The sequence below is a fragment of the Ixodes scapularis genome, unplaced genomic scaffold (assembly GCF_016920785.2).
Source record: "Ixodes scapularis isolate PalLabHiFi unplaced genomic scaffold, ASM1692078v2 PGA_scaffold0__279_contigs__length_252992795, whole genome shotgun sequence".
Classification (NCBI taxonomy): domain Eukaryota; kingdom Metazoa; phylum Arthropoda; class Arachnida; order Ixodida; family Ixodidae; genus Ixodes; species Ixodes scapularis.
In genome coordinates, this window is record NW_024609835.1 from 34425513 (window position 1) to 34446906 (window position 21394).

The window sequence follows — 21394 nt, forward strand, 5'->3', positions numbered from 1 at the left end:
ATATACACTGACTCGCTAAATTCAACTAAGCATCTGAAACAAGTTTCCCAGACGCTACAAATATGTCAGCAGATACAGATACTACAACAGAAGTCAACCATCAACATAAAAGCTCATTGGGTGCAGGGATATAGCCAGGCCCATTCCAACCTCTTGGATGACCACCATGCCCATTACACTCAGCCCTTACTTGACCTCCTACCCGCCTCCCGCCCCTCTGATGACCGGTCCGACGTGTACACACACATGCAACCGCACGCAACAACACGAATCAACAGCCAATGAGAAATGAGACTCAGCTCTTGCTCCTAGCCAATATGAAGCAACCCAGCTACGCTTACAAACATGGCGGGCGGTTTCCTGCCCGACAAGAGGTCCACCGTCCTCACCGGACCAGCCGGAGGTTTCGGCTACGGCGTACAGTGGCGAAGATCAGCTGTGCGCCTACAATAGCTGTGTAAATGCTGGTTCAGACATCTGAAAGGAACCCGTTATCCACGACTGCGTCCGTTGTGACCGGAGCGACCGCTCTGCGCCGCACGTACACGCCTGCGCAACCACCGCAACAAGCGCAGCGGGTCGGCAGCACGGCGACCGCCTCTCCGCCGCCGTCAGCTGTTTCAGCGGTGCCTCTAAAAAGAAGGGGACGCACAGCGATTCACTCGCTTAACAGAAAATAGACAAACCATCTTCTATGACCTCAAGCTTTATTAATTTTTTTCAGAATACGCTTGCAGGAAACCGTGCGTATAAAAAGAAAAAGACGCAGTACGCCGTCTTGCAGGATCACGACTTTAATACACAACTTCGCCAACAGTACAAACCTCGCCACACGCCTTTTCTACGATTATAAAAAGACGATGTAATCTTAGCAGCGATATAGCAACGAAGAAATATAATTTTGTGATCAGAGAGACGTTGCGAGCGTTCAGGATTGCTAACACTAATCACCTTTCTCGGGTGATGAAAACGCGTGCAAATTCGCATCCTTTATACGGTACACACCAGTAATACCTTGAACTTGAACACAGGCATGGAATGCGCAAAAAAAGAAATCCGGGCGATGTTCGAGGACACAAATGCTAAGCAAGCACCACTGCAGTCGAAGTAAACAAACACGACTGCACGGGCGTTTCTGCTGTCTTGAGAGCGCCGCCACGAGATCGCCGCACGAGTAGGTGGATCTTCCCTTTTAGTACATGCTGGGTTATCATAACGACACACGACGAAAATTCACAGTCAAGGATAGCGCTTTTACGGGGAACGATGAACTTCCACCACGCCGTCCACGTCAACGATCACCACCGACGCCATGTTTGTAGATAGAAGGAGCGCGGCACGATCGGCATGCAACGCGCGCGACCAAGCCCTCCTCGACCTGTGATTGGTCTGTCGCTCCCGTCGTTCCCGAACGTAACGAAAAAGGTCAGCCGGCTCAACTCCTTGCGTTGCGAACGAACACGAACGAAACGACCGTTTGGCGCTTCGTTGCTATGGCAACTCGTTGTTCCAACCGGTTGCATTCGTTCGTAAGCGTAGTGGTCGCTCCGAACGCAACTGTGCGAACGGGTCTTTACCTTTCCCGGGTGGAGGAAGTTTCTCTCCGGAGGCTTCGGGCTGGGGCGGCCCTGACACCTTTTGTCACCTGGACCTGGGGACACACACCTGCCGACCCGGGAATCTGCCCTAAGTGTCCGGCCCCTGTGGCTACGGAAAATGTTCGTCATCTGCTGTGGCTCTGCTCCGGGACCAAGACCATCCGTGAGAAGATGCTCGGCGAGGCCGGACTAAAGGGTCACCCACACGATATCCAATGGGTGAATGACGACAGGTACTGCAAGTAGCTCCTGCAGCTCCTGCACGACGCTGGGCTGCACTCTTTTTTCTGAAACCACACCATATAATGCATGTGGCACATTGCACAAAAAAACAAAACAAAAAACAACAGAAAAACAAACAAAAAAAACGTGATTCGGAAATTTTGTTTTTCTGGGAACATTTAATGGTCAATGTTAATAATCACATCAGTGCCAGCCAAATTTTTTTTTTTTAACAAAAGGCTACATTTTTAGCGTTATTTTAGTTTTTAATTTGTTGAAACCAATTAGCGACAGCGTTCGGGAAATAATACTGCAGATTGTATGACAAACATACACCAGTTTTTGTGTATAGCAAAATTTGTTTACATTTGAACGTCACAAAGAGAAAACCAAAGAACACGTCGGCGAACAAGCGAAACTGCTGAAGCCTGCATGAGCCTGTAAAAAAATAAATGAATAAATAAAAAAAACTGCTTTGGTTATATTAGGAATCAGTTGGATCTTTGTTTTACCCCGCCTAGCGATACAACGCCAGAAAGCAGCGCTCTTTTCCATCAACCACAATGCCGAAGTGAAATTTACTTTGTCGAGTCTTAGGCAGCAAGAACTTAAACTGCCTTCAGCATCGGGTGCCTTCGCTGAAGTAGACAGTTTAGCCAGTGCAGTACGAGTGATAGCCTGAAGTCTAACGTGTATCACGCAGCAGTGATTACACGCTCGCGCTGCTGAAAAGTTTGGTCGTTTCAGCGGTATGATGAAAGTGGTTCTTCGGACGCTGTAGGTCGGCTCCGCGGACTCGCAGGCGTGCACTGCACCGAAGCCGAACGTTGGTCAGCACCACTCGGTTTTTGGAAATCTCGAGTCTGCTTGAAAACTTCGCAGAAACGACTACTAAATGAGAGAAACCTTCTTGATGCACCGGTCTCATCGAGGTGATCTTCAATGCGTTTCTAATAATGAGAGTAATGATAATTAGGTTTTCTCCTGCGGAGGCAGCGTTCGATTCGGTAGAACTTAGTTTAGGAGCTAATATGTTTGAACCTTAGTTTGAACCGAGTGACACGACGAAATCACCGTCTAATTGCCTTACGTAACCCCGGTCATATGAACGGGTGGGAACGTCATTTATATACATAAACAAAAAGTGTAATTAAAAACTCGATTTTCTTTCCTTGTCGGTGGGAAAACGTCAGTTCATCATATTTTAGATTTTCCTTTATAAAATGTTTAGATTGTAGGACCGTGCAGGCGTGTGCACGCTTTAAGGCCTTGACCTCACATCCTTGCCCTTCACTGTGCTGCGAGCCAAGACGAAAGGCGGCAATAAAGCTCTCGAGAGAAGAGCGAGTGGACAGGCTAGCTGGTGAAGTCTGAGAGTTGCAGCATATTGTCGTCGGTCACCGTGGTACGCCGGATGTGGTGCCCGGTAACGGCCTACCTTCATGCATTGCTTTCCGTGTTGTTGAGTACCTCTATTATTCTTCAAAATATGGTGTATGTGCCCTTTTTGTATGTGTTAGTGATAGAGCATCGGTGTACGTTGTGGCTCATAGCTCCACGACTGTCTCGGTACACGTAGCAGAGCGCGTTGGATGGAGTAAGTTCACACGGAAAGAATAAAACCACAGAAAATATACGAGGGACCTTTTTCTAGTATCTTCTAGTATTTTCGTCTTCACTTAATTTTCTCTGTGACCAAAGAGGTTCATCATAGTGTAATGAACATGATTTAAATGTAGTTGCTCGTTGAAAGAACTGTGTGTCTGTCCCTCGTATATTTTCTGTGTTTTTATTCTTTCCGTGTGAACTGATTGTCTCAGATTAGACATTAGACGCACGTTGGTCGCCATATTGTTCGTTGCGTCTCCCCACCTACACCCTATGATAGCTATACTCCGTTTCAGCTTCGGTCCGAGCGCGGCCGATGTTATGAGCCAAAGGGCCAATCAAACAGCGGAAAAAGCGCACCGTCATGGCGTGCTCTCTGCGCTTGATAGGACTAGCCGGCGGAGGAGCGCGCACAGAGAGACGGCGAATACGGGCTGGTCCTATCAACTACAGAGAGCACGCCATGACGTTGTGCATCTTTCGCTGTTTGAGTGGACCTTCGGCTCATAACATTGGCCGCGCTCGGACCGAAGCTGAAACGAAGTATAGAGCGTCTATTCCCCGTCAAAACGCTTGCAAGAGACAAGCAGTGATCATAGTGAAAAACAAAACAAAACCGAGACAAGAAACAAAAAAAGGGGACAACCACAACACCGTCTCTAAAGGGGTATTCACACGAGGGAGAAATCCCGGGGATTTCTCCCCAACACGCGCGCATCACGAGATGAAAACGCCAGGCTTTTGCACATCGCAAAGCCTGAGGTTTTCGTCGTGGGATGCGCGTGCCGGGAGAAATCCCCGGGATTTCTCCCTCGTGTGAGTACCCCTTAATATGCGGTATGCAGTGACAACCACAACACCGTCCCTAATACGCGGTGACGCCAATTTAGCGGATTTTCCGCTAAATCTTGCGGATTTTTTTTATTTTTTTTCTCTTGCGGGAAAATTTAAGCTTAATAACTAAAAGCGTTTTTTTTTTTTTTGACGGGTCATTTTTATACATGGCGGGTGTCTGGCGGATACGTCACGCAGTGCACCAACTCAAAATTGTCCTTCAAAAGACAACATCCGCGTCCTCCAGAAACACAGAAAAGAAAAAAAATTGATGCTGGCGCCACACTGTCCCTTGAAACAGCTCTATCAAGGATCGTAGAGCAGTGTACCGAATTGAAGGCGCGCTTTAAAATGGCGAAACGCACTGAAACGTGTTATGCGGCAGAGTAGATATATGGTATGTACGAAGGCTAGATTAATCTGGGGTACTTGCTTTTTCTGAGACCCATTCAGACACGTGTCCAGAAGGTTAAAAAGGCTGTCGAGGCGAAAGACGGGGGGAAACAAAGCTGCAGAAAGACCTCATGACTCTGCTTTCATGCTTGGTTCAAGATGTCCTAATTCCGACGGAGCAGGTGGACATTCTGGTGTCCAGACTTGAGGACCACTTGGACCCCAAGTCATATCTGGACTACCTTGTTTGAGACGTACGTTGACAACATGAAGACCGACGGGTTCTCTCTCGCTAATGAAAGGTGCGTAAGATTTATTAACACACTAGTATATCAAATCGGACAGCGACTCCCCGACAACGTCGAAGTTCTCCAGAAGACATCAGTTGTATCAGTCCAAAACCCTTTGTGTGTCCTGTAAGGCCATTGATTCCTCTGCTGGAAACAATGGCAACAATGGCAGTGCCGCCTGAAGAAGTCTAAAAAGAATTAAAACGAGTGGAGCAAGACCCCCCTTATCAACTGGGAGTCAATATTGTCAATGCAGTCGTTCTTGTGGGAACTTCACTCGTATAAGGACGCCTGTGCCGAAAACCAGTTCGCCGATTTGGCCGAATTTGCCACGTCGATGCTGGTGTTGACCTACTCAAAGGCCGAAGTAGAGAGGACGCTTAGTCAGCTTAACATAGTAAAATCCAAGCTTAGGAACAAGCTTAAGTCTGAAATAACAAGACATCACCCTCGTCGTAAGAGCGGGGCTAAAGCGACACAAGTTGTTTTGATTACGAACTTCCTATGGCGGTTGTAAGTGCAATTGGGACATCTGCAACATATGTGCAACCAAGTGACCTTCCTGGTCCCTCAACAAGCATTAGCGGTCCAGTGGAGCTGCTATCAGACGACGACAGCAGTGACGAAGAAATCCTTGATGTGTCTTTCTGTAACCTGTAAGTTTTTTTTTTTTTTTTTTCATCAGTGTAAACATTTATATATTTTAGCCTCATCTCAAATATGTTGAAAACAACCGCAGCACTGAGGCCTCTAGTATTCCAGCTGCCCTTTTCAGGACTCTTATGTATGTTATCTTAACTCTCACAGTTTTGGGAGCTTTAAAAAAAGATAATAGATATCATGCGAAATTTCGCTGTTTTCTTTTTTTTTGAGTAAAGTAGGTTGTAGCGGTAAGTTTAGCAGATATATTTTAGAATTTAGCGGAATCTGGCGGATTTCTGACGCCGAGCGATGGCAACACCAGAAACAACGCTGCAGCCTAGTGGGAAACTCGACAAATGACAAAGCTAAAAAAAAAAAAAAATCTGTTTGCGTTGTGGCACTGGGCATGGTAAAATACCACGCTCAGTGTCACAGCGCACTGTTTATTTAGGTATAATCATTATTTCAGCTACGTCATACTCCGAGTTCCCTCCGTAGATGGTTGCGATTGGTTCTCCCAAGCACTTTGCGGGAGAGTAGATGTTCCACCTTTCTTAAAGCCTACATTGTAGGCTTTGCGCCCACATGTGCTAGCCGACATAAAGATTGTTAAAAAAAATGCGGTTGTATTTTATTATATTGATTAAAACGCAGCACACTCTAGCTCCAGTCTCAGGCATTCAAGCACGCGACTCAGTCCAACACCACCTAGACAGAAGGCTTGTTGTTGTTGTTGAAGCGATGTTTATTAGAAAATCGACGTTGTTGTTAGTTACGCTCTGGGTGCACTTGTCACTGTCGATGGGGAAGGGAATTAAGGGAACAAAGAGATAGAGGAGGAGAGAGGGGGAAGGGGGAAGAGGATTTTTTCACAGTGTTGAGTTTCTTGCGGCTTTCGGTACAGAATCGCGACTCCTGGAACTCCCGAAAACCTCTGGATGCAAGATCTCTAAGAGCCCCAGGAGCCGCAAGCAACCCAGATCTCTTGGAAGTCTTAGAGGACCTCGAGGAGTTCCGCGCTCCTCAGGAAGCTGACTACACTCTTGAGTGCCTTGTCCGTAGTAGCTCGTGAGGCTCTTGGACGCAGGAGTTCTTCCAAGTTGGTACTAGGTAGCCCTAGGCGGGAAAAAGCATCACGGAGTTTGGTGCGCTCCTCTTCGTGATCACTGCAGTGCAGGAGGAGATGTTCGGCATCGGCCGTTTCCTCGCAGGTCTGGCATATGGGGTCAACATTGGGTCTGAAACGACTTATCCACGCCGGGGTGAAGGCGCTTCCGGTCCGTAATCTGTGCATTACTGCGGCAGTTTGGCGGTCGAAGCCGCGCGGTACCCGAGCTGGGAAGGCACCCGCCACCACTACAGGGTCCGGGTGCTGTAGGGCGATGGCTCTTCTCACAAGGAGCTTGGCGTCTGAGAAGCGGGGAACGGTTGAAAGCGGGCACGCGGGGTCCTTGTGAGCCCGCACCGCTAGAAAATCAACAACTTCATTGCCTCTAATGCCACAGTGGCTTGGGAGCCATTGGAAGGCAATGTCGTTGCCTTCTTGCTGCAGCTCGACTGCATCCAGCGCGATTGAACGGGCCAGGGGCGTTGCCCGTTCGAGCCTAGATAGCAGCTCGAGGGCTGATCTTGAGTCGCTCAGGATGACCCAGCGTAAGGCCTGTGTGCAGCCTGTCCGAATACCCCAGAGGGCGAGCCGTATGGCTGCTAGCTCTGCCGTGGTGGAGGATGCCTGGTGATCCAGGCGCTCACTGGTACCCACAGCTGCTGCTTCGAAGAAAGCCGCTGCTGTTGCTGTGCCTCCGGAGGGGTCCACCGATCCGTCGGTGTACACTCGGGTCCACCCATCGTACTGGGTAACTAAGTGATTTTCCGTGAGCTGCCTTGCTACGACCACTGCTACGTTCTTCTTGGACCGCAGTCCAGGGATATGAAGGCTGATCCGCAGGGGGTGGGGATCTCTGTGCAGCTCTGGGAGTGGAACGAGTGGTCCTGGTGTGCCAGCTATGTCACCAAGAATGCAGAGGTGCGCTCCTAGTCTTGATTCAGCGCGCTCGGCGATCCTCATTAGGAGTGTGATGGTCGAGTCGCAGTTGCTCATTCGAGTCAGATGACCCAGCGCCCGTTCTTGCATGATGTTCTCTACAGAGTTAATCCTGGATTCTGTGAGCGTATGTCGAGACGAGGCTGTGCGGGGAACTCCGAGGCAAATCCTGAGTGCCACGCGTTGCGCTTGTTCAAGGTTTTTGAGCTGGTTGGCACTGAGTGTTGCGAAAGGTAGGGCGTACAATGGGCGGGCCAGGATGAGCCCCCTATACAGTTGCAGCATCATGTGCGATGAGGTTCCCCAAGTAGTTCCGCCGAGCATCCGGAGGATGTTTGTATGGGTTCGCATCTTTTGAAGCGCTTCCCTCAATGCTGGGCCCCAGGATAGCCTCGAGTCCAACGTGACGCCAAGATATGTGGCCATTTTCGCCAGTTTTACTGGAGTGTCCCCAGTGCGTAGTGTGGGCATGAACTTGCTTGGCCTCTTTGGAGCGTAGCACAGCGCAATCGTTTTTTCGGCTGATATTGCCAAGCCCAGTTGGTGGAGACGATACACTGCATTTGTCAGGGCTCGCTGGAGAGCGCATACCATACGTTGCCTTCTGTAGCTGGGGGCAGTGGACCAGAGTGCCACGTCGTCTGCATAGACGGCCATGCTGATAGGAAACGCCGGCTCTTCTCCAACCCTTGCCGCCGCTGGGAGTGACGCGATGGCCAGAGCAAAAAGTAGCGGGCTAACAACGCTCCCTTGGGGAACTCCTTGGATGATTTTCCGGGGGTTGCTCACCGCGTCGCCTGCCTTTACACACATAGTGCGTTCACTAAGAAACGCACAAATGTATTTCAGTGGACGTCCGTTTACCCCGAAACGGCTTAGAGCTGAAATGACGGCCTTGTGGGGAAGGGCATCAAAGGCTTTGCGGACGTCCAGAAAGACGGCCACCGCAGACCAACCCTGCGCTTTTGCCTCTTCCAGTGAGCTGACGATATCTCCCATTGCATCTACTGTGCTCCGATGGTGCCGGAATCCCGAAAAACAGTCCGGTAAAGCCCTTGCCCCTTCTAGGTGGTAAACAAGACGGCGTAGCACCATACGTTCCATCACTTTCCCGAGGCATGATGTCAAGGAGATAAGCCTGTATGAGCTTAGCTGGTCTTGGGGCTTGCCGGGCTTCAGCAGTGGTATCGTTGTTGCTACCCTCCAGGCGTCTGGCAGCTCAGCTGTAGACAGAAGGCCTCCACACGCGTCATCATAGTCAGATCGATCGAGGCGAGAGATTGGGCACGAGTGCTGCGTCAGTGTTCGGCTGCGGCTCGTGGCCAATCAGCGCGTCGAAGGTCGGGCTCGGGTCCAATAGCCGACCGAGCGCGATCCGACTATGATGACGTTTCATAGAAGAAGAGGAAACCATGCGGAGGCCTTCTGTCTAGGTCGTGTTGCTCAGTCTAGCGTCGTCACGTTCTCCTTTTGTTCCGTTTTTTTCTTCTTTTCCCGAAGCTTTTGCAGCCGGCAATGTCTTCTCCAATCGCCCTCTTTCCTGCCTGGTGTTTTTTTCTTTCACAGTTGCGTTGTCCGGCCTGCGGAGCTCGGGGCGCAGGTGTTTGGTTGACGGTCAACATTGGTACGCTTCACTCTTCAAGGCTGAACCAGAGCTAGCTTCAGCAAGAATGCAATGATGCATTAGTATGTAAAATAAAATAAAAGCCGGGGCTCACGAGACAACTGCATGGTACCAAACACCACGTTTTACTCAATTTATGTTACAGCAACCAGACGGTAGTAGATACATGCCATAAACACAACCACGGGACTTCAAAACAACGCTGTAGAAAATATGTTGCGCCGCTCGGAGGAGAAAAAAATAAAAGAGCCTCGGAGCATAAAGGCTTTCCGCAGTTCAACGATTCACACGTACAGTTTTAACAGTATGTGCTCGAATTCTCGGCCCCGCTTACCTGGTTCAGCGATTTTTACGGTACTGGGATCCTCCGCAGACGGACAGGAACACGCACGCGCGTACACACACAGAATCCAGTGTTGAGACCAGGACAATTGATTAGCATAGAAAGAAACACACATTGAAACTGTACACCAGAAAACACGAGTCGTACACGCTCGCGATAAAAACACCCTGGTTTGTCCGAAGATAACTAGCACAATTTTTGAAGTCGTGAACTAGTCATTGGCGATCAATTTCAATGGCAAACGTTGACGGAGTTTACGACATCGAAAGCAGTCCGGAGCGGACAAAGCGTAAAGTCGCTGGGGGCAGTGGTCGCGTGGTTTTAGCGGAAAGCTGTCGACTTACCATCGTATAACAACGCACACAATATTTACATTACCTTTTCGAAAATGTACCCATACTTCTGTCCTTCAGTAGGCTATCCTAGCTTTCGCAGCTAACGAAAACACCTAGCACATGGGTGCTTATTGTTGCATCACTAGCATATCGTTTCTTTTGTGGGTTCCAGCAGGACGAAACGTTGCAAATTATTTTGTGTCCTTTAGTATAAATTTTAACTGACCCGGTTATGAGGGCCATGATGGATCTTTCGGTTACCCAAAGTTCAGCAAAAATGTTACTCGCTCATCGTTTTTACACTTTACAGACGAGCCGCAATATAGATAAATGACAGGTCCTGTTATTTTTTACTTGTTTAAAGAAGCCACCCTGATAACTGAGGAAGAAGTTATTTCAATTTCTATATATTTAAACTAGTTTCTAAAAATCTGATGAAAAAAATACTGAGCTCACTTTATTTCCATCTGACCGTACTTCGATCGTCTTCCTTTTTTTTTTCTTGCATAATCTCTAACGACAGCTTACGGGTCCATAACACGAGATAGTTTAGAATGTTATACGGCAGTTTGATACTTTATACCCATGTTAAGGATTTACAAAAAAAAAAAAAAAAGGCGCGGAATGGCAAGAAAAAACAAAAACACACACACACACATACACACAAAAACACGGTTTTTGTGCAAGGCTCGTCAAATTATGAGGCGCTCAGAATTCGACAAGCCTTACACGAAAAGCATGATTTTAGTCCAAAGTTTGGAGATAGATTTTTTTTTACAACAGCATGGGTCTAAAGTGCCAATGTGCCTATTATACAATTCAAAATATATTCTAAATATTGATGTTTGCTAACTTTTAACAACGAGCACCATCTGTGAACCGCGTACAGATTGTTACAGCGCTGATATGCACAAGCTCGAATTGTCGGTACAAACAAGACACTCGCTAGATTGAAAACTTTAGTACAAAAGAGACATCGGGCGTAGCACACAGGTCTATGACTTGTCTGCACACGCAGCCTCACTGTAATATACGTATACAGGCAAAGTAGCGAACCTGACCGGCTCGCGAATGGAAAGAAACCTCCGCACAGGCTCGCCGTGCAGGACACAGAGCAGACGAAGCGTTAGATACAGCATATACAGTACACAGTAGTGTCTACAATTAAAGTACATGTCGAAAGTTGATTGCGCTTAACGGCGGTTACATAGCAACACAGTCCACGGCTGGCTTACTTTCTTTATTACAAACTTTGGAGAGCCTGGGACCGCTCCTGTGCTCGCCAGACGGTGTGATCGTGAACGTCGTTCGTTCTCGGATGGGATTAGGATGATCGTCAGTGTGATCTCAAAACAAAATCCAGTTAGTCACATTTGGTTTTTGCGTTCGTTTATAATGGTACGGAAGAAAATGTCGATTGTGCGAACATTGTGCCGATCGATAGATCATGTGAGGAACAAAATGGTCTAATCAACCATTCATGCGCTAAGCTAACATCGATGCTTCGGACACCAACGCATGCGGCACGAAGTCTGCGTCATCTGTACGATGAGGGGCTGTCTACAAGAAGGGGCCCGAGCGGGGTACTTTCTTTAGAATCAAATTAACACTACTGCGACATTCCCTACTGATAGGGAATTGCTACACCACTCCATGAAGGAAGTGGCCGTCTGGGTTTCTTTTCGTCAGCCGCCGTTTGTTTACGAATGTAGACACCATATATTTCCGTGCTTGCTGCACAGGCATAGGCAATCGGCTATCGCGAGTTCGAGCACAGGATCGGAGCCGAGGTTCCGAACGCCATACGCAGAACTTGGAACACTCCTACAAAACGATACAACATCACACGCTGATCAACACTCGTCGACGAGAGAAGTGCATAGCTCCGACCTGTAAAGCTTTCTTCCAAACGCTATAATATGACTCTGTATAGACTCTCCTATCACAGTTACACCGCTGCACCGAACATCTCCCCTCACCGTCTGCATAGGCGTTAAAGCGAAGACTTTGTTGAACGCACTCCTCTTTACTTCGCTCCTCACGATTTCTTTGCTCTCCAGCTCTTGACGGGGAACAGAACCCCGTGCTGGTGGGTGGTCTCGGTTTGCCTCATTTTGTTTTCCTACGCGTTTATCACAGCTCAGAGGCTCGCACCAGTGTGCGGCCGAACGCACTCACGCTCACACACTTCGTCAGCACACGCCTTTCATACTGTTTTTTTCTAGACTTTGATCCCTTAGGCTCACAAAGCATCCCTCGCGATGCAAGCTCCAATATTTGGTTTAGTAATGACTTGCACAATACGCGCATTCGATCTTTCTCTTTCTGATTAGTAAGGAGTTAGCACCAACGAAAGTCATCTGCGGTTAGACAGTACAGCAGAACGTGCACAACGTTTTCTGTCATGAAAACCGAAAGAAAAAAAGATTTACACTCGAGTTCTTCTTAACTAATCAGTTGCTCAAGAATTGTGGTTTATTTAAATGGCACGGAATGTAGCGACCAAAGGTTTTCTGCTCAACCCTTGCACTAAACTGTATTCTGTCAAATCATATACGGCAAACTAGTTCGGGGCAGCGTGATTAGCAAGATTATACGTAAGCATAACACGTAAAATGGTACCAGCTGAACAGCAGACGCTGCTTTTAGGAATGCTTTGTGAGCCTCAAAAATTATTGAAATATGATTTCCTATTCCAAACGCTCCTTCTGTTCCAGCAGCAGAGTTCATTTAGTTAGCTATTGTATTTAGACGGATGTTTTGGCACTTCGTAAGGCGACGTGAACAAAACTCAAGTTGGAAGTAGGAAGTGAGAAAATACACCAGATTGCAAGGAAGCAAGATGTTCAAGCAAAATGCGTGGGAACTTCCTACGAAGACACAACAAGGCAAATAGAACTGCGCATCACGAAATAAAAAATGCCCGATCCCCACAAACAATACGATACACAGTAAGTAGATATAGTGATTTTAACGGCAACCCGAAAACCTTTACGAGTCAGAACCCAAGAGTTACGATCTTGATTGCCAACTTTTCACGCGTTAATGAAACTCCATGGGCTACTTTTGTTTTACTACTTGTAGCCGTTGGAGTCTCCTAACACGCTATCAAAAAAAAAAAAAAAAAAAAAACATAAGTGTAAACAAGCTCAGTAATAACGCTAACAACTAACTAGGCAAAAAAGAGGCCACCACGAGGAGCCTGGTTTCAAGCATGTTCAGATACATACCATCATTGCGCTTAAAATTGCACTTCTGGTCAGCACATTGAACTCGCACCCCCAAGTTCCAAGAGATTGCTTTGTTCAGTCGTCACCACCAAACTTCAACAGCAGACTTTCAGAAATAACGGACCTGCGCAAATTTGCGCTCCAATTGCCTAATCACCGATATCATCAACGCTATGTCGAACCATCGTTACAATATGTCCACTGAAATGATAGAACGTTACTTGTCTGACCGTTTTCTCTTTCTTCAAGGAGCTTGTTCAAGTTAAGACGACTGTTCTTCTTGGGACTTTATTATTATACCTATATATTTCTATCAAAAGCACTTCGCGAGCCCGATTCTTTCAAAATTTAACCTCTTGGAAGGACTCTCTCTTCAGTGACTAGGAAGGCGGTTTGCTGGTCACCGGAGATCACTAGTGGTGCACCGGATCTACATCTACACAATATCTCTTGCCGAAGAAGAAAGCGCACTTCAGGACTGTCCGTTCGCACCGAGGTGTCCATTGACGTTTACTTTAGTCGCGCTTGGAATAATATTTAAATAATTTCTGTCGAATCTGTAAGTGCCGAAGCCGAAACGGAGCTACGGACTAACCCACTAAGTGTATCCGAACACTTAGTTGGATAGTCCAACTAGACCAATGATGAAGAGGCATTGCTCGCTGACATGTTGGACACACCTTAGTATACAAACCTAACACGTCACGAAGAAGAAAGAAGACCTGTTCGTAAAGATGTTAAGATTGTTTTTATCGCCAAACTAAATAAAACTGTTTCTGTGATGTCCGCAAGAATGTTTGGTGGTTTCTTCTCCTCATCGAACTGCGCCATAAGATGCAGCACAGTTAGTTGTACGATGGCTGCGTTTCGACGAAATGAAATTTTAACCCGACATGAAGCAGAACAGTTGTTTCGATTGGACAGACGCTCGAGATCACGGCGGTGCGGGCACGTTATCGCAACCGACAGGGAGGGCACTGCACTGTATACCTCGCTTTTAAGCACTGAAGCCGAAAGGGGGAAGGGGCGGGGGCGGGGGCGGGGGGGGGGGGAGGTTACGGTTATTTTATGTGTCCGATACCGTGCCCGTGTCGCTTCACTTTGTGACAGTCTTCAGAGACGGAGTTAAAGTAAAGGCTCATTAAAGCAGTAACGTTTGACTATGTTTCGGGCTGCTTCAGTCGAGATATATATGACTGCGAATTATCGCGGAGCAAGCGACACAACGCTTGGCTGCTATAGTAACTCGAAGAAGCATCTCGAAGTACCGTGACGTTTTGAAGCCTATGCGGAGAGCAAGTCGGCTGCTTCTTGCGCAGGAGTTGCGGTGACGTCAGAACGACGCCGAGCTCTTATTGGCTGATTGAAAAAGAATAGAGGGTAGACCTTAAAGTATCTAGCACAAAGATATACCCACAATTTCTCTTTTTTTTTCAATCAGCCAATCAGAACTCGGCGTTTTTTTGACGACACAGAAACTCCTGCGCAAGAAGAAGACGACTTGCTCCCCGCATAGTCGATAACGGCTTAAGAAACGCAGGGCGGGACTGTTGAAGATTCTTGTTTGGTTACTCGTTCTCGGGCATTCTCGTCGGCCTATGTCACTGGCCACGGAGCTGTAACAACATGCTTAGGATTCGCCGCGCCATGTTTTTCTTAAACTGCCAGTCACTACCTGCTCCGCTTCACCCCAAGTCAACCGCGGTCGACACTACAGTCAAGAAGCACCAAAAGTGCATCACCACGGTGCTGTTACTTTTGCGTTTACTAGTCACCGGTTAAACGAATCACGCACAGAAAGAAAAAAAAAAAAATAAAGCGCCGGATCGTATTGCATTCGCTGTGCCTGATTGGTTTGGTGGGTGATTGCAAAGGCAAAAAGAAGGTGAGCGCCGTGACGATGCACTTTTGGTGCCGATTGAATGGCTACACTGGATCGTATACTGTCGGCTGCGATCGAATTTACGGCGAAACGGAGAATAGGGGGTATTCACTGGCGGCCATATTGGCGACTTCAAGCGAAATCGACGCCGCGTAGCGGCAGCGCCGAGAACCTCGAGAGGGGAGGTCGTTTGGACCCTGCCGTCTCTTGTCGCTGCCTTGTTCTCGTAGGCAGCGTAGAAACGAGCATCGTTTCCAGTAATTATTTTTATGCTTCCGCCATGTGATTCCTACGCACTGACTAGAAGGTTTCTACCGCCGAAAAATCGCTTTGCTGTCACTTGTAACACCAATTTTACGCTGCAGTGCAAGAAATTTATGGAGGTCAGCGTGCTCAACGATGAAAACGACCTCCTTTCGTCCGCCACTTTGCCTGAACAGCGCGCCCCCTATAGTTCGCTGGAGTCGCGAATAGCTGGGTGCGTAGCTCCTCCGAGCGTGCTGAAGGCGAGCTTCAATACAGTGCGCTTTTGCAACGTGCATTCGACATCAGCGAGATTGCCTGTCTTTGGAACCTATAAGTGTGAGCTCGTTCTGAGCATGCCCGGTGAGCAGTGCACTCAAATATGGCGTCCAGTGAATACCCCCCCCCCCCTTATAGTCAAACGCTAGTGTGTGAGTGAGCCTTCAGGCTGATCTCATCTCGTGCGGTGTTTTAGCCCCTGTGTCCAACACGTCAACGATACTTCGGCGTAGAGAATGTACGGACCCTGCAAGGATGATCTCCCGTAAAATACTGGGAAAAAGCCCGTCTCACTTTCACATAAAAAAAAAAAAAAATGGTTTGAGACATGGGCGATTGTCCGGTCATATCGGGAATTTATTGTATAATTTGCAGAATTCCCAAGATTGGGAAATGGTAATAGCGGGCCCTTGAACGAAGCGGACGTTTCCGCGGTATTTTACGGTACGTCCTTTATGCAATCGATAAGGCAGTCTTTAGCAAGCACACTTCCGGCAGATATTTTGCTTCCACGCATTGCGCGCAGCTAGCGCCAACATAAGGGCGCATCTCCTGCTTGCGCCGTTCCAGCATCTCTTTTATAACATTCTTTTTTTGGTTAATTGTTGAGCGCGACAATACAAAACTAGTTATCTTGCAACCAACACGGCACGAGCTAAAGTGCCAGTCTGCCCGTCAGGTAAAACGAAATATTAGCGTAGCGTCATCGCAATACCGTTACCATCGGTCAAAAATGGGACGAAAATGTACAGCGAAGTAAACGTTCAATCCAACCGTTTATACCGCACTGCCAAAAGAAAAAAAGGTTGCGGTATTTTTTGACGGTTCGCTGAAACATTTTTTTCGCGGTATGTTTCTGGACCGGTTTCGGCGGGCCGGTAACGGCACTGCAATAACGCCAAGCTAAAACTCCCTAATACCGATTTTTTTTTTTTACCACTAAGTCTTGAGCAAGCTCTTCTGCATTTATAAAGGTTGCGCTAGGACTTCCGACTTTTTTTCGACTACCTGTTGTCGTATCAAAACTCGTTCAACTCTATTCGTATACACGCGAAAACTCTACATATCCTTGCTTAGTTTCGGGCGTGTCTATAAACCACCGTTCTAAACCACGTTCATGGGCATGCACGTTCCGGTGCCCATATGCTCCCGATCACTGTACATCGTTTTAAGTTGTCGCACGTTAAAACACACATTTCTGCGAGTGACTGGCCTCCCTCCGCGAGGATGGACAGCCAGCCGTGCAAACTAAAGAAGAAAAGGTTACGCTGACAAGGACTACTTGTGACATCAAAAATCACCGATGAACATTTCGGCACACAACTGAACAAACTCTTTGTCGACCGTGAATAATGTGTCCACATAGAACAGCTGTCCACGTTCGATCTGGTCGAAAAGAGGTGCGGCCAGGTGATGTGAGTCTCATGGAAATCACCAGATGGGAGCACTCCCCCGCACACTCGCTACCAGCTTAGAGGCCTCGTGAAGAACTTGTAGATGCAGATGCAGCTTGTCTTGTGGGCGCTTGCTACTATCACCCCATCAGCCAGGGCAGGCATCCGGGAGACATGCTTCCAGGGCTCCCAAATGCCGCGATGTGGACACCTGAAACGAATGACACAAGACTTGACTTGAGCCGTTCTTAACGCATCCTTCATGTCTCATAAATATACACGTGGCCTGCGAATCAAACCAACAAAGGCAGAAGTAACAGGGAATATATCGAGGGTTCATTCTGCGGTGATTCCACACGGATGGACTTGCATATGCTACTCATTTTGTGCCTTGATATATATTTTTTTTCTTCTTCTACACTGCCCAAACATATCCCTAAAATGATGTGACCTCCTAAAGGCGATATATGGCTGTTTTGTATTATTAGTTTTTTGTTGTGTCCATGTGTAGGATATTCATATGGCGTCTAAGGCTATTATATCGTTTGGGTGTTGTGACTGACGGGGTAAAAAGTGAGCCATAATTTATAACTATATCCCTTTGGTGTTATCAACCGGTTTTTGAGTATTGCGTTATTTACTAACTGCATCGGATATGACCGAATAATAAAAAAATCTCCTTTAATGTTATAGCTATTACGCCGAAGTTGTATTTGTCTGAACACAGACGTCCTAACCTTAGCGTTTGACTGTGAGATATATCTTTCATATTCTTTATAGGATGGCAACTTTTATAATGTAGGAATTGACGTCTATCTCTATTCTGCATATATAATGTCGTTTTTAAATTATTTTCCACAATCATCAGTCAGACACCAATGAAGTCTACTTCTGTTTCAGAGTGCTTGCCTGTATATTTAACGTGTGGCTTAAAACCGTTTGCGTAATGAATAAACTCGAGCAGCTTGTGCTCTCTTTTATTCCAAATTATAGATATAACGTCGAGAAAACGCAGAAAAAGGTGGTTCGAGTGAAAATTAATTTCGGAGACGTTCCTCTAACATCGGCATGCTTACGTGAATATTTTAAAGGAACAACTCCTAAATTCATTTCGTTTGCATATGACGGAGAAACAGTGATCCGATTGCTGCGCGATGCATCTCTAAGTAGCGATTAATGTGAGTCATTCATTCCCAAAGTTAAATGCATGAGAATATTTAACACACGCTTACTATAGCCTTACAGTTGTAGCCCTAAAGAGAGGGGAGTGCAGAAGGGTATGGCGCGTCCGACGACTACTGTATAGTCAAAGGCAACCTCTTTTTCTTCTCGATATTGAACTTGGTTCTGGGTCGTTATGAACATTCCCCAAATGGCACGCACTCCGTGGAGGCCTGAGCGCAACCACGCCTGTTACAGAAATGCACGTGGGAATTCGCTGCGACAATGAGTTCCACTAATCACCAGGTCGGACGAGAACTGGTTAGACGTCCGTGCCTGCACGCCTATTTTTGGTTCATCGTATGAGTCACACAAATTACAAGGCGAAGATGGTTCCCCATTACTTTGGGTCTTCTACAGGGGAGTGTTAGCACACTGTGAATGTCTACAAAGTCTATGTGGATCACATAGACACGCATTTACGAGAACACGCGTGCGCGTAAAAAGAAAGGAAAGGGGGGGGGGGGGAGGAGGTATGCATTCCTTGACGTGTGCACAGTGCACCTTACATCATTCTGTCTGCACCAAACACTGTGATTTTTGTATGGCGTACGGGCAGTGCGACTGGGGTTTTATTTCGAGGCTTGTTCTCAGAAACACTCGACGTCGGTCTTTTTTTATTTTTGTTGTTGTTTCCTTTCTCGCGCGCACGTCATTTTTGGGGGACGGAAATGACGTATTTCATAAACACCCGGTTGTTTGTGAAACGAATATAGAGGGTTCGTCGTGCAGCTATAAGGCGCTATACATTAGGGCATGATTGCAATCACGATCGAGTTGTGTGCACTAAGTGTATCGCAACGAACGCCGAGGAGGCGGAGTGCAACAGAATCGCGACTCCCGCACAACCGGCGGCGCGTGCAGTAAGATAGAGAGAGAAAAAAAAAAAAAACATTTTATTCACCGCTCTTGCCAGAAGTCTACCGACGATCCCTGTAAGATGATATAAACTCGGACGTCACGACAGACGGACATGGCGTAGAACACGAACGGAACCTCGTTCGTCAAGGAGCACGATATATATCCACTTACAAGTTCTTATACATCCCGACGCAATAACGCGTTAAAAGCTCGGGAGTGCAGAAAGAGACGAGTTGTTTTGACGAGAAAAGCAAAAAAATGAATGCCCGCCAAAATCGCTAGAGTGTTCCATAGAATCGGCAGGCAAGCACGCGGCGTCGCGCCTCTCCGCCGCCAAAACCGCCGCCGGCCACATCAAAGCGGCAGGAAAAGGAACCGCGAGGCGCTCAGCAATAATTTCTGGCAACCCCGAAAGTTCCGCATGATTTACACGGGCCCGTAATACGTGCCGTGCGGGCGCCACTCGCGTTGGACGCCGCTCCACTACGCCGGGATCAGCAGAGAGACAAGAGTTTGGGGGAAAGGGGGGAGAGAGGAAGACCGTCTTCTTTTTACGGCCTCTGGATATATCACAGCATGAGAGCTTATTCTCTGAAACGAACCAGGGAAAGAAAAGAAAGGAAAGGGGGAGAAAAAAGGGCGCGTAAACGAATAATTCGTAAAAGAAATGCGGCGCGATCTTGCGGTGGTCCGGTCCACGCTGGAGTGGGAAGACGGAAACGAAAACGGGCGGCACCTTTAAACGGGACGAATGCTCCTTTTTAAACGGTAATCGCGTTCTTCCTACACAGGAGCGCGACATCGCGTCCTGCGCGGTGTGCTTCAAATGTGGCCGAACGCCTTGGCTCGCGCTGTTATACTTCGTTTCACTCAACGCTGGACCGCAGGGCTCCTAGCATTCGGAACCAATCCAATGTCACGTTAGTGTCACGTGACATTCTGGAGGGGCGTTGTGACGCGCGCCTATAGTCACGTGATACGCTAACAACGCTGGATTGGCCGGAATGGCTCGCAGTTTCCGCTGCGGACCACCTAAGGTGAAACGGAGTATACTCAAAGAAAAAAAAAAGATACAAAAAATGAAGGGCAAGAAAGGAATAGATGCGTCGGCACGTTCTTACTTTCAAAAACGGTTTCGTCGAATTTCGGGGGGGGGGGGGGGGGGGGGGGGGGGGCGTCTTTTCGTGGAGCGAGAAGAAACTGAACACTGTTTCAAGCCGTCGAAACAGTTCGGAAAAAAGAAAAAAAAAAAAAAAAAAAAAGCGAGAGCCACGCGCGTAATTTATCCGCCCACAGCTGGCCGACCCGCTGAAAGATTCAACCTCAAAACGAAATTAAGGTAGTAAATAAAGAAAGAAAAAGCGGGTGATAGATGCACGGCCCCTGAATGTGTGTCCAAGAAGAAAAAATAGGGATCTTTGCTGTGGTGAACAGAGAAAGGTAATCAAATTTTGCAACCAACGTGCCGTGATATGCGTATGCGTGTCAACGCGTTCGTAAATGTATACGGAGGTCCTCATGAAAAGATATCCAGGGCAATGTGAGCGGATCTTTTCTCGACGATTCGAGCGTTCTTTAGAAAGATATGTGCGGTAGTACGAAGTGGGAGATTCGACGGAACGCGAAGTAACTTGTCGTTCGTCGTTTCATGCGAAAGTCGTTCATTGAGATGGTTTGTCGTCAAACAACCCCTCTTAATTGCCGAGGGCTAAGAAATGTTCTGGAACCTTTATTTGATAGAGTGCTTTATATACAGATATTTTTCTTTTTACTTTTGACCCTTTTCTTTTTTTTTTCTCTTCTTTTTGTTCCACTTTATACTCTCTGGTATTTTTGTTTCCTTTATAATTATTACACTCACTCCTGCTTGCACACAATACCGTGGTTCGCAGAAGGCACGTAGCCAGGATTTTGATCCGCGGGGGGGGCAAAAGTTAAAGATTTCTTTAGGCCCCCCCCCCCCCCCCCCCCCCCCCCCCCCCCCCCCTTGGCTACGTGCCTGGCTCCCAGTATCCTCTAAATGAAAATAAATGATTATTCGTGACGGGGAAGTGTTCGACGAATACGAAATGACGTGGGACATTATTCTGTATTAAAAACATCAACAAAAACTTTACTTGGGGCGTTAATTACAGGTTGATAGGTACGGGATAAGAAACATTTATTTGCACACCAGTGCGGATCTTTACAATGTAACGCCACGGTTTGCCACGATGTTGTGTCGTGTGGTTTCTAAACAAACTAGACATATCATTCCGAGAACAAGGTGCAGCACGATACATACCAGGGGGACTGAACGTATATTTATTGCTCAGAAACGATTATACACTGGAAGACATTTTCTGAATCTC

At 47.4% G+C, this 21394-nt stretch overlaps 2 protein-coding genes across 2 annotated transcripts in view; both read right to left on the bottom strand.

The window, feature by feature from the left end:
* Nucleotides 1-6581: 6581 nt before the first annotated feature.
* On the bottom strand, nt 6582-8288 carry LOC120837144. The gene has a single exon (XM_040206359.1). The coding sequence runs from the start codon at nt 8286-8288 to the stop codon at nt 6582-6584; it is 1707 nt and encodes a 568-aa protein (XP_040062293.1).
* A 7623-nt stretch (nt 8289-15911) lies between these two features.
* The window catches only part of LOC8031632 (doublesex- and mab-3-related transcription factor 1Y), a 240444-nt gene continuing 234961 nt past the window's right edge, over nt 15912-21394 (bottom strand). Inside the window, exon 5 of the mRNA XM_042292174.1 lies at nt 15912-17172. The gene's annotated coding sequence lies outside the window, so the exon portion shown is untranslated. The remainder of the gene's footprint in view (nt 17173-21394) is intronic.

What these genes read in the sequence shown, in the direction of transcription:
- LOC120837144 (XM_040206359.1), bottom strand. Translation starts at nt 8,288, where the DNA reads ATGGCCGTCTATGCAGACGACGTGGCACTCTGGTCCACTGCCCCCAGC.